The sequence below is a fragment of the Pteropus alecto genome, unplaced genomic scaffold (genome assembly GCF_000325575.1).
Source record: "Pteropus alecto unplaced genomic scaffold, ASM32557v1 scaffold98, whole genome shotgun sequence".
NCBI classification, from domain to species: Eukaryota; Metazoa; Chordata; class Mammalia; order Chiroptera; family Pteropodidae; genus Pteropus; species Pteropus alecto.
Window position 1 is genome coordinate 22793306 of NW_006443570.1, and position 13058 is coordinate 22806363.

At 53.3% G+C, this 13058-nt stretch overlaps 1 protein-coding gene across 17 annotated transcripts in view; it reads left to right on the top strand.

Annotated features, from left to right (window-relative positions):
- Positions 1–12111, top strand: part of SGSM2 (small G protein signaling modulator 2) — a 35749-nt gene extending 23638 nt beyond the window's left edge. For 8 of the 17 annotated variants that reach the window (XM_025041763.1, XM_025041757.1, XM_025041758.1 and 5 more), the window contains 12 exons: positions 3082–3235; positions 4011–4075; positions 4161–4306; positions 4808–4936; positions 5180–5362; positions 7117–7503; positions 7705–7859; positions 8291–8373; positions 8576–8685; positions 9440–9536; positions 10069–10236; positions 10439–12111. In XM_025041763.1, the coding sequence (XP_024897531.1) occupies positions 3082–3235; positions 4011–4075; positions 4161–4306; positions 4808–4936; positions 5180–5362; positions 7117–7503; positions 7705–7859; positions 8291–8373; positions 8576–8685; positions 9440–9536; positions 10069–10236; positions 10439–10557 (1796 nt within the window). In that variant the 3' untranslated portion in view covers positions 10558–12111. Of the gene's footprint in view, positions 1–3081; positions 3236–4010; positions 4076–4160; positions 4307–4807; positions 4937–5179; positions 5363–7116; positions 7504–7704; positions 7860–8290; positions 8374–8575; positions 8813–9439; positions 9537–10068; positions 10237–10438 lie in introns of those variants that run through there. The other 9 variants (XM_025041756.1, XM_025041762.1, XM_006925087.3 and 6 more) reach the window with 7 other exon arrangements.
- The last annotated feature ends 947 nt before the right edge of the window (positions 12112–13058 follow it).

The window sequence follows — 13058 nt, forward strand, 5'->3', positions numbered from 1 at the left end:
CCTGCCAGGGATATGAGTCAAGTGGACCTTAGGGTACATGGTTGCAGAGGTCCCTTCATTGCAAACAAAACAGCACAGTGCCCGCAGCCGCTTTGTCCATTTCTCAGCACAGAGCTAGGCTGGTGGAGAAGGAACACCATTCTCTTTTTGGAAAGTGATCAGCCAGGGATCCTGTGAGGACTAACTAAGCTGGGCTGCTTAAGGAAAAATTGGTTGTGAAGGGGTCAGCTTTCTCAGAGTTTAGAGGAACTTCCCCATCCCCACCCATTCCCATGCCACAGAATTAATTTTTTATCTCTTTCTTTGCCCCTACAGAGGGTGTCTAAGAATATGTGACACTCTCCTTATATTTCCACAGAGTTCTGCCCAGTTTCTTAGCCCAGCCACCAAGCCAGTAATGCGTCTTCCCATCCCTGGGCAACCAAGTCTTTGGCCTAGAACACACCTAGCACACCCTCAGCACAACCCTGCCAGCTTCCCCCTTACCCACACTTGCCTGCCTTCCTATCTACCCTCCCTCCCAGCCATTCCAGTAGGACCTTCAGTCCAGCCTGGGTGGGAATGTGGGAGAGCCTCACTTCTGATGTTTATTGCCTACACACAGCCCGCCATCTGGTTCCTTGCAAGCCTGGGCTTGGAATGCTTGTTTACAGGTTAACTGACTTTGAGCAGTGTGAGAAAGCTGAGTCAGGAGGGCTAGGGCTGACTCTTTTTACCCCAATGAACCAGTAGTCAGGCTGGAGGCAGGGTGAGGGGAGTCCCAGAAGAGCCCCTGTCTTGGCAGACTTGGTGATCAGAAGCCTATTCTTGAGTAGTCTTAATGCTGAGCCCGCCAGAGTCAGAGAAACCTCCAGGATCTACAGGTTCCAGAAACCTCAGGGCTTGTCTGGATATCCTCTTGGGGAACTTGGGGACCAGACCAACCCAGTATACCAGTATGTAGCACCTGGGATTCCAGTACTTAGAAAAGGGGAGGAGACATGAGAGCAGAATCAGCAGGTGTTTGGGAAGAGATGGTATGGCAGCTCCCGCCTCCACTCCAGGCCATAATGACAACACTGTTGAGTCCATCCTGCTAGCTCTTGCTTTTCAGGCCTGCAACATGCTTGACTTGTGCATGTGAATCAAGTGGTGGGTGTCCAGACTCTCCTCTCCCTCCCCTCCCTCTCTTCTTGCTTCCTCCTCACAGAGCAGAGATGCTATTCACTCTAATTCTGCTCCAGGCCAGGCACCTTTCACTCGGAGTCTTAGGGGCTGTGGGGTTCAACCACCCTGATTGTTTTGCTTCAAACTTTCCTCAAGCTTAGAGGAGAGAGTCAGAGTCAAAGCTGGCCCAGCAGAGCCCCCATCCAGCCTGCTGCCCCTTGCCCAGTCACTCCAGAGCTCCAGCTCTCTGCACTGTGTTAATTCAGAGATGCAGTTTTCAATGCTGGCTGGTTCAGCTCCTTCCTGGAGAATTAAGGTGAAGAGCATTGACCCAGGAGACTTGCCTTGGCTGAGCCCTGCTTTCTGGGCATGAGCTCGTTTCCCTGTGTGCCCACCTTTTACCCTCTGCACTTGTTACCCACCCTGCCTGCCCGCCTGCTGCCTGCTGCCTGCCTGGCTGGGCCTGCTCCCGCCCCAGCTCCTCCCACGACTGGCCTCCCTCCTGCCTGCTATAGGGGCATGAGCAAGGCTCACCTGCCTCACCTCACCTGCATTTGTTCCCCGCCCTCCACCTTTTCTTCCCAGAGTCCTGGGCATGGCTTGCAACCCCTCACTCCCAGAGCCACAGCCCCTCCACACCAAGTATGTTTGTTCCCTTAATTTGCCTCCTGGTGGAGCTGAAGGGCCAGATCTCTACAAAATTCTCAGCCATGGGGCTGGGAAGAGAGCCCTGGGCCAAGACAGGGCAGCCCCTAAGGGGACTGGAGGGGGCTCAGCTCAGCCCTTCCCACCAAGGCACACCCAGAGCTGGAGTCTGCTACTTACAGAATCCAGGCCTAGGTTTGTCCCAGACTCAGCAGGCCAGGGCTCAGGTCACAATTCGCAGGAAGAAATACTACTTGAAAGAAGTCTTCATCACAAATAGAGCTCTCTTTTCCTGTTCTTCACTCTTCTCTGTGCTTTCCCTCCTCCTGAAGTCATCTCCTAGTCCTTTCACTTCCTGCCCTCAATTTGCTTCATCTTCGTGGTTCAGTGGACCTACCAGAGTCCCCTATGAGCAGTGCCCTGCCCCACTTGGGCCCAAGAAGCTCTCAAGGGTCTTGAGTTCTGATTCTTTGGATTCAGACCAGCTAGGCTGGCTGAGGAGGTGCTGTCTGCTGGTGGTGTAGATATGTCCAAAGAGCCGTTTTCTTAGGCTGCACCTGGGGATATTCTTCTGGATGATGGAACTGTGTGCCCAGACACCACCCTCATTCCTGCAGTAGCCTGGCAGCCTTGGAAATTTTGCCCTTTCTGCTAGCTCACCTGTGTGTTGTAGGAGGCCACCATGCTGAGAGCAGTCAGGCCAGGCAAGGATGGAAAACTCAGAAAGGACCCATGGGAGCTGGCAGCAGGGGCACCTGATGTGGGCACCTCCTTAGCCACTGGTCATCAGGTCTAGAACCCTCAATGGTCCTCAGGGGCTTTGATCAGGAAGATTCAAAGTTTGCAGCATTCTAGGTCCAAGTACCTTCCTGTGCAACTCAGCGTTTGCCCGAGAGGACCAGGCTGAATCCTTGAAGGCCAAGCTAGCTGGTGGCATTTTAGGGAGATCAGGCTTTTATTTATTGTTCCTTCTCTTTCTTTCTCCTTCCTTTAGAACAAGTGTTTATTCCATTGCTAATAGCAAGATGGAGAAAACACACAATCATCCACAACTCAGTCAAAGTATTTTATCACATGCAGAAAAACTAAATGGAGGCTGGGAAGTGTCAGTCACCCTCCCTCTCCACCTCTGTCATCTCTGGGTTCTGGATCAGGCAGGCACCACCCTTGTAGTTCTCCACCTATGGGTGACTTCATGCTGCAGCTCTGGGCACAGAGGTGGGCATGCTGCAGGGTGCCTGGGGGAGGAGGCCTGCAAGGCCTTGACCATGGCCATCTTCCTGCCCTCAGATGCTGGCGACCTGATTGAGATGCAGGGCTTTGGGCCTGGCCTGCCAGCCTGGCACCTGGAGCCCCTGTGTAGCCAGGGCTCCTCCTGCCTCTCCTGCTCCACCAGCAGCTCCCCATATGCAACTCCCAGCCATTGCAACTGTGTCCCTGACCGGTGAGTGGGCAGGGCCCAGAACACCAGCTCCCGGTGAGTGTGTCCATCCATGTGTGTGTGTCAGTCTCTCCTGTGTCACTTTCCTGACAGGGCGACCTTGAGTTAGACCTGGATTTGAATTTCACTTTTGCTACCCATGAGATTTTGGCAAGTTACTGAGTCTCTATGAGCCTCTATGCTTCTGAGCCTTAGTTTCCTCATCTGTAAAATGGGAATCATACCACCTGCTTCCTAAGGTTCTTGTGAGGACTAAGTGAGGTACATAACCCGAGAACCCAGAGCTAGGGTGCTCATGTCATAGGGGCTCATTACTTATAAGCTCCCCTTCCCAGTGTGGACATAGATCCTCCCATCAGGCTGTATGTCTGAGGACGTGCAACAAATGTCTGGGCATCTGCCATGTGCCAGCAATGGCTTGGGAATGGTTTTGCCGCTGCTCACTTTTACCTGTTACTTCATTTTTTACCTGTTACTCCTGATAACCCTGAGATGATCCTCTATTTTTCACTTGAGGAAACCACAATTCACTAACATGAAGTGAAGTTAGTTGCCCAAGGTCCCCTGGGTGGTTGGAGGTCAGGCTGGGCCCTTAGCAGCTCTACCCCAGGTGGCTGGCAGCAACGGGGAGCCCAATGACATGCTGCCAGGCTATGGACACTGCTCCCTGCACCACCCCGAGTGCCTTACCTGCCCCTACCCCACCCAGAATGTTCCTCCTGCTTATTCTCCTCCCACCAGAGGAGCCACAGCCCTCTGAGCCAGGTTGATTCCACAGGTTGCCCCTCAGGCTACTGTGTGAGAGCATGAAGAGGCAGATCGTGTCCCGGGCCTTTTACGGCTGTGAGTGTGGGGTGAGGTGGGGCCACGGGGGGCGGGGGTGGGGGAGGCACCATAGTCAGGGCCTCCTGGCTCCCCCCTCCCCCAGGGCTGGCATACTGCCGCCACCTGGCCACCGTGCGGACCCACCTGTCAGCGCTGGTGCATCACAACATCATCCCGCCCGGGCGGCCCCCAGGGGCCTCAGGGGGTCTCACCAAGGATATGTGGAGCAAGTATCAGAAGGACGAAAAGGTGCACGTTCTGGGGTGCTGGGCCCAGAGGCTAGGTCAAGGGGCTGGGAGGTGGGGCAGCAGTGACTGCAGAGCAGTCTGCTCTGGGAGCAGCTTTCACAAACCAAATGGGCATTTACATAAAACATAGTAGAGGTTGGGATTGACAGGCCAGGACTGATGGCCTTGGAGTTGCCTGGGTCATGGTAGAATCTCACGGTGGGTCTGTGGGTTTCCATGGGAAGGGGACCAGAGGGGGAATCTGTTCTACTTCTGTGTTACTCCGCAACCTTGGGCAAATCTCTGCATCTCTTTGGGTTCTCTCTCTGCTCTGGAAGGAGTAGATCTCATCCAGCTCTAACCTGGGCCAGGGAGAATGTGACCACCCCAAAGCAGGGTGTGCTTGGGTTTCAGCAGTGACTGAAACATTGTCCCCAGTCCCAGCTCTCCATGGGATGGGGTCACTCATTAGGGCCAACATGACTGTGGGGGCTGCATAATCTTTATTGCCTGGGTCCCTCAGAACTATAAGGAGCTGGAGCTGCTGCGGCAAGTTTACTATGGAGGTGTGGAGCACGAGATCCGCAAGGATGTCTGGCCTTTTCTGCTTGGCCACTATAAGTTTGGCATGAGCAAGAAGGAGATGGAGCAGGTAAGGGAGCCCATTCCCATGGTGACAGGGAGCTGGAGAGCTGGGCCAAGGAACCCCAGGGAGGGGGTCTCGGAAGGCTCCGCCCCTTTTCAGCCAGAGAGAAACATGGCAGAGGAAGATGTTAGCAGAGCAACCCCACTGTCCTCACCCCTAGGCCCAAGCCTAGTCTCTAGCTGTCCCAGCCCCTGCAGAGGAGGGCTTGGTGCACACCTCCCCCAAGGTCATGGTGTGGTCCAAGTACAGGTGGATGCAGTGGTGGCAGCGAGGTACCAGCGAGTGTTGACAGAGTGGAAGGCCTGCGAGTTGGTGGTGAGGCAGCGGGAACAGGAGGCTCACCCAGCCACACTCACCAAGTTCTCCTCGGGCAGCAGCATCGACAGCCACGTGCAGCGCCTCATCCACCGAGATTCCACCATAAGCAATGATGTGAGCTGCACAGGACCTGGGGGGGCCTGGGGGCAGGGACCACCAGGGTTTTACACGCAGGAGTCCTGAGCACCAGCCTGACCTCTAGTACTCACTGGCGGTGGAGCCCTGGGAGAATGGCTTCATATGTCTGTGTCTCATTTTCTTCCACTGAAAAACAGGATGACTGTCCCCCTGCTGCCCACTTTTCTGGGTATTGCAGGAATAAAGTGAGATAATACATTGTGTTCTGTTTTAATGGACTAGCAGGGAAAGATGAATTTTGAGGGATTTAGGGAAGTCCTTCCTCCTATAGAGAGACCTCAGGCTAGGAATAGGCAGCCCTGAGTTCTAGTCCCAGGCCTACTCCTGACAAGATGAGTGACTTGTCTTCCCATTTTTGGGCCTCAGTATCCCCTCTCAGCTCTACTATCCTTTGATTGTAGAGGCTTCACTGAGAGCTGTTAGCCAGAGATCAAGGGAGAACTTAGAGCGGTCCCATTGGTGTCTACTGGAAAGATCTCCTCACCACCATGGTATTTTTCATCATCTTATAGACTTGACTATGCAAAGCCAGTTCAGATCCTACCTAGTTCTTGTGACATTACTCCTGCCTTTAGGTGAACAAGTCCCAAATTATGGCTGCTGAGCCCAACAAGAAGTGATAAGGCTCAGTTTTAAAGGCACTCTTACTAACCTAATGTTTTTTCTTTAAAATCACCTATTTAGATATTGTATATTTTTGCTACTTTACTAAATCCTTACTAATATTAACACAAAACTCAAGCTGAAGCAAGACTTAAAGAAATATAACTACCAAAGTACACTCTCCTTTTCATATGCTTTGTTCTTAATACGCTATTCGTGAACATATTCTCTTTGGCTTTGGGTTTAGTAAAATCCTAAGTGTACCAGGGTTCCAGCTGCTTAGCTCACGGACAGCAGTAGTCTTCCTCGCTGGCACTGTCTGAGGTTCTGGATTGCTTCAGCATCATGGCCTTACCTGATACTAACCCAACAACACTTCATGCTTCTTGCCCAAAAGAAAATTCCTTTCCATACAAATTAAAAATTAAATTCCCTACATTCCAAAAAGAAAAAAAGAAAAAAATTAAAAACCAGTCTGCATACATCTCTCTTATTTTCCTTGTGATTTGTCCATGGTGGTGGACAGTTTGCAATCAGCAGTTTCCTTTTACTTCTTACCTCTCCTCGGCTTGTCTGAAGCTAATATAACTGATTAGGTACTTCCTAGAGAAGTTTCTTGCCTTGTTCTGCTGAACATTCAGTACTGATAATAAGGAAGAACTTTTTTTCCTAATGCCTCCAGCCTGCCATCCCCCCAGGCTGCCCCAGCAGCTACACCAAGACACCAAGGAAGTTCTCCTAACCTGAGGCAGCCTCATGACTTCAGGTGTTTGTAGAATGGCACAGCTTACACTGGCCATTGAGTGCCATTGACTCTCCAGGCTTCTGGTTCCCCTTTTTCCCTGCGGCAGCCACAGGAAGACTGGAGTGCTTCACGCTTTTCCTCATGCTCCAGGAAGAAGCTAGAGGAGGGGATTGGATAGGGCTGAAGGCTGGTGTCTTCATGTTTCCCCAGAGCCTAATCTTTCTCCACCTGGTCAGCTGGGTCAGAAGTAGAGGCTTGGCACCCAAGGGAGGCAGTTTGGAGGCCATGCGGTGGGAACTGACCCCAGGAAGGAGATAGCAGGGAGCTGAGGGAAGGTGCTGGAATGCAGGTGTGAGCCCCACCATCTGTTCACCCCCACCAGGTGTTTATTTCTGTGGATGACCTGGAGCCCCCAAGGCCCCCGGGCACTGAAGATTCCAGACCGGAGCCCAAGCAAGAACCAGGAGCAGGGCTTCCAGGCACCGCCATGGTGGAACAGCAGCAGTCAGTAGAGTTTGACTCTCCAGACTCAGGACTGCCGTCCTCTCGCAATTACTCTGTGACCTCGGGCATCCAGTCGAGCATAGATGAGGGACCCAGCGTGGGCTTCGAGGAAGAGGATGGCGGTGGGGAGGAAGGCTCTGATGGGCCAGTCCCTGCAGTCCACACTTTTTCTGAGCCCCAAGATCCCAGCCAGGAGAAGGCCTCGCAGGCCAACGAGCTGGAGGCAAGGGAAGATCTTGTGGCTGTGTGCGCTGCTGCCTACACTGTATGTGGACGTTCCCCAGGCATTGTTGTCAGCTGGCCCCAGAGCTGGGGACAGGCTGGCGGGTGGAAGGTGGGGTGCCCCGACTGTCCTGGAGGGGGCTCTGAGCCTGTCTTAGCATTCCCAGAGGATTCAGTTCTCTGAGTTCCTTGGCTCCCTGCCTTTGCTGCATTCCTTCATGTCGGTGTCACCTCGGGCCCCCAGCTCACCCCTGAGGGCCCTCCACTCTTTCAGATAGAGCTACTGGACACTGTGGCCTTAAATCTGCACCGCATAGACAAGGATGTGCAGCGATGTGACCGCAACTACTGGTACTTCACACCCCCCAACCTCGAGAGGCTCAGAGACATCATGTGCAGGTGCCATTGTAGGGCAGGGCTCAGGGCGGGAGGCAGGGACAGGTTTGGTCCGCAAGCACCCTGCTCCTCTCTCCTGAGCCTAAATCATACTCCTTGTGTCTGGAACACTTTTTCCCTGCAGTGGCCCCTGCCCCACCTCTCTTCATTTTTAAAGGTCTTTCAGATCTCAGCTTTGGCCATTTTCCAGGAAGCCTTATCTGATTTCCCTTACCCCAGGGCTTCCTCTGCCCCAGCATCGTCTCTTTTCCTGATCCCCTGAGTGTCTTGAGGACAGGGGCTACAGGTCGTTCACCATTGTACTCTCAGTGCTTTAGGGTTACGGAAAGGCTGACTTTTGGGTAGCAGGCTACTCTAGGGACATCTCCCTAGGGATTCCCAAGGAGAGGGGAGGATGACACACACCCACAGTGACTCTGTCTCTGGCATTTCAGCTACGTGTGGGAACACCTGGATGTGGGCTATGTGCAGGGCATGTGCGACCTGCTGGCACCTCTCCTGGTCATCCTTGACAATGGTGAGGGCCGAGCCGGGGAAGGGGGCATGTTCCCAAAATGGTATTGGTGTTAGACTGACATAAGCTGGAGAAAGGAAAAGAAGGCCGTTAGGCCTAGAAGGGTGGAAATGCTAGCCAACCCTGTTCTCTGGGCCACAGGACACCCCTGGTGAATGAAGTTGGGGTCTCCTGCCCCTGTGGCCTCATTCCTGTCTCCCCTCAGATCAGCTGGCCTACAGCTGTTTCAGCCACCTCATGAAGAGGATGAGCCAGAACTTCCCCAATGGGGGCGCCATGGATACCCACTTTGCTAACATGCGCTCCCTCATCCAGGTGAGGTCCGTAACTGCCCTTGGGCACTTGACAGGCACCGCCAGGCTTCTCCATCGTTCACTGGGAGGTCATGGAGCATTCTAAAAATGTCCTTTATGTATAAGCTTAATTTCTTTCATTTTAAAAATGCATTGTTTTCTTTTTATTTTTTAATTACAGTTGACATTCAATATTATATTAGTTTCAGGGGTACAGCACAGTGGTTAGACATTTATATAACTTACGAGGTGATTCCCCCATAAGTCTAGTACCCACTTGGCTCACACACAGTTATTATATTATTGACTATATTTCTTATGCTGTACTTTACATCCCCATGACTATTTTGTAACTGCCAATTTGTGCTTCTGAATCCCTTCACCTTTTTCACCCAGCCCCTCAACCCCCTCCCTTCTAGCAACCATCAGTTTGCTCTCTGAATTTATGAGTTTGTTTCTGAAAAACACATTGTTTTCAATGTTATAAATTGAGAAGGAATGTCAATGTGTGAATGCCTGTGCTCATGAAAGTTCTGGTGAGTAATACAGTTGATGATGCAATCAAACACCCAGAAAATGGTATAACTCCAAAAAGAGTACAACCCAGAGTGACAGGTGGGGCAGCAGAGTGCAGCTTCTGGGAGATGGGAGAGGGCTGGAGCACAGCTGCCAGGTGCCAGGCTCAGGGCGGCAGAGGGGCCTGGTGGAGGGTGGGCGTGGCCAGGAGAGGTAGCATAGGTTTGTTCAGTCCTTCTCCCTTTCTCCGCTCATACAAGATCCTGGACTCAGAGCTGTTTGAATTAATGCATCAGAATGGAGACTACACCCACTTCTACTTCTGTTACCGCTGGTTCCTGCTGGATTTTAAGAGAGGTAAGAGGCGGATTGGATGGTGGGTCTGGGGTCAGGGGCACTGGGAGATCCCTCTTCCCCAAAGTCATTGGTTCTCAATCCTAACTGCACTTCAGAACACCTGGGGACTTTTTAGTAACACCAGTGCCCTGGGCCCCACTCGGCCTCAAACTTATGACCCAAACTTACTTGTGTGGCTGCCTGGGCACTGAGATTTCAAAAGCTCCTTAGGCGAATCCAAAGCACATCCAGGGCGGAAAATAGCCCTCAGGTAATGGTTTTTGGAACTGTTTTCAAATCAAAACTCTCCCACCTCCAGTACTGTGGTCTGTAAAAGTAAGGCTATTCTAGCTGATGAGAGTGTAATATGGAGTCTGCAGGAGCCCAGCGTGCAGGAATTACCAAGGACAGGGTCTTGGCCTGGGGCATGGAACTCCTCTCTTGGACTGAGCTGTGTGTTATGAAGAGAACTCCTGGAGCTCTGTCTCCACATGTGGCTCCATTGGAGGCCCATGGGCAGCCAGGCTTAGCCTTAGCTCCTTGCTGTCCCCAGAGCTGCTGTATGAGGATGTGTTTGCTGTGTGGGAGGTGATCTGGGCGGCTCGGCACATCTCATCAGAGCACTTTGTCCTGTTCATTGCCCTGGCCCTGGTGGAGGCCTACCGTGAGATTATCCGTGACAACAACATGGACTTCACTGACATCATCAAGTTCTTCAATGGTAGGAGCTGGTCCAGCCACCCTGCTCCCCCCCACCCCCAAGCGGGAGCACAGGGGCCTCCACTTCTGGCCTGGTTAGGGTTGGATGGGCTCGGAAATACCAGGTCCCCTTCCTCGTAAGCAGGTGTCAGGAGTCCAGCAGGTGTAAATGGAGCAGGGTGGGCAACTACAGGGCTCCTCCCAGACTACTGCTCTCTCTGCAGCATCCCCACAGTTACTCATGTTTCCCCCAGAACGGGCTGAGCGTCACGATGCCCAGGAGATCCTGCGGATTGCCCGGGACCTCGTTCACAAGGTGCAGATGCTCATAGAGAACAAGTGAGGGCTGTGTCCAGGAGGCAGCAGCCAGCCAGAGCCTGGGTTCCGGATCCCTGGGCCCCCGCAGGGAGTGGTGCAGGGGCGGTGCAGCAGAGACTGCCCCAACCCCTAGCTGACCCTGCCTGCCCAACTGTGTTCCTAACAAAGTGCTTGTGAGCCTGGGATCCGACTCTGGGCAGTGCTGGCCCTGCAGGGCAAGTCAGGGACCAGGGTGCCCTCAGGTCAGGGCTGGGATGTGAAGGGCTGGCCTCAGGGAGCAGCTGCCTTGGAGAACCACCTACTCTGCTTCCCTCTCAAACACCTGAGAATAGCCCCGTAGCCATCTGTGGCCTCAGCTTGGACTGCTCCCCGTGCCCTCTCTCAGCTCAGCCTGGGACCCTGTAGAGTTTATCAGGCCTGTAGTTGCCTGGGCCACATCTGATGAGGGTCATATGGGACAAGAGGACTCTGCGCTATACTTCTTCTGAGAGTTCCTTTGCAGGCCCAACAAATAAGCACTCACCAACCTCAGTTGGGGCAGACAGAACAGCTGCCAGTTTGGGTGGGTTTCCTGTGCACAGGAGACCTGGGCTACCTTCTGGGCCTTCCTCTGAGGCTGTGGGGCAGTCAGAAATTGGGCCCTGGGTAGGGGTAGTCCACCTCAGCAGCACTGCCACTGCCTTTGGCCGCCTGAGGTGACCACATGCATTCTTCTAGCCCGTACTGTGCACCTATGTATATCTGTAGAATCTCACTCTGCCCCCCTGCTCTTGCTTTATGCATTAGATGTATTCCTGAAAATTATGTATAAATGCCGCTTTGCCAGCTGGAGGATCTGGAATGTAGTGGGAGCACTTCCTCTCAAGAGGAATCCCAGGGTGATTCTTTCAAGAGGTGATCCTGTCACAGCCTCCTCTCAAAGGTGGCCCTGGAGCTTGGGGGCAGCCCATCTTCTATCCCAGACGCCTGCTGAGTCCCTGAGGGTAGGAGCAGGGGTGGCGCCTGAGTCTCTCCTGTTTGTCCCTGGTGAGAAGCAAGGCTAGCTCTGGCTTCCACATGCTTCTCGGGATGTCAAGAGGCCTAGGGACTCAGAAACCCCCTTGGAAGAGCCTCACTCATGGGGGGTACTAGGAAGGGCCTAGTTCCTGACCCCAGGCCTGGGCATGCTGCTTGTTCTGTCATCCCTACCCCCATGCCCCAACACATGCAGGCTAGGCCTTGCTCCGGGGGCTAGGATGCCACTGCCACAGGGGCTGGGGCCTGCCCAGCAGTCGCTAAGGTCTGAAGACTTCCTGCATTTGAGAAACATGAAAAAGGGTACAGCAGCCCTTTTGCATCCAGCACAAACCTCCCAAGCCCACTCCTGCCCTGGGCACTGCACGGCCTGTTTGGGGGTCCAGCCTGCCCCATTGCCCACCCTTGTTGTCCATGAGTCCTTGGCTTCCACCAAGCACGGTGGCCACTGTGTGTCTGCCTTAGTGACTCAGTGGTATTGTGAGGAGCAGAGTGTGTATGTTTTTTTGGCTCAGAAACTATACTCTTCAGTGTAACAGATCAATAAACACAGAATTTGGCAGTGTTTGAGGCTCTGGGGGCTGCTTGTAAGGCTGGCACTGGACAGCAAGTGACTGTGTGTTGGGGAATTTTATAAGCTCCACAATTTAACTGTAAAGAGGGGCCAACCCCACAAGGCAAGGACGGCAAAAAGAGAGAACCAAAGTTTCCAGGAGAAGAGGGATCTTGGCTATAGGCTAGTTGGGGTGGGAGTAATAGCCAGATCTAGGTACTCAAAGCCAGCATTTCCTTCTCATACTGACCAATGGCCTCTGCAGCCTCTGGATTAGTGTAGGTCCCTGTCTTCACCCCTTCCCCAGCCTCCCTCCATTCCTGAACAGCTATAGTGATGAGTTGGAGCCTTACTAGGAATCTGCAGAAGCCTCCTATCCCCTCCAGCCAGTGGGAAAGGACCTTGCCCCTCTAACTTTGGCTCTTGCCCACTGAGCACTACCTCTGACATGCCTGCCTCAGAATGGAGCACGGTGGGTGGGAGGGGGAGTATCGAGAGGGTCAAACCTACTGGACTATAATAGCAGGTTCCCACCTGCCTTCCCCCATAGGGCTTCTGCCCCATCATCCACAGTCCCAGGTAGAGAGCTCCCATCACCAGCATATGGTCTGGTCTAGAGCAGGGTTCCCCAACCCCCGGGGTCACAGACCGGTACCAGACCTCTTAGGAGCTGGGCTGCACACCAGGAAGTGAGCAGTGGGCGAGTGAGCAAAGCATCTATATTTCCAGCCGATCTCCAGCACTATATCACTGCCTCAGCTCCACCTCAGCTCATCAGGCATTGGATTCTCACGAGAGCACCAGTCTGTGGTGCCAAAAAGGTTGGAGACCACTAATCTAGAGGACACTGGCTTTCTGAGCATTAGGACCTATTGTCAATTCACTCTGAGCTGCCCAGGCAAGGAAACCAGCTGACACTGGGAGCTCCAGGGCCAAGGAACGTTATAAGCTCCTCAAGG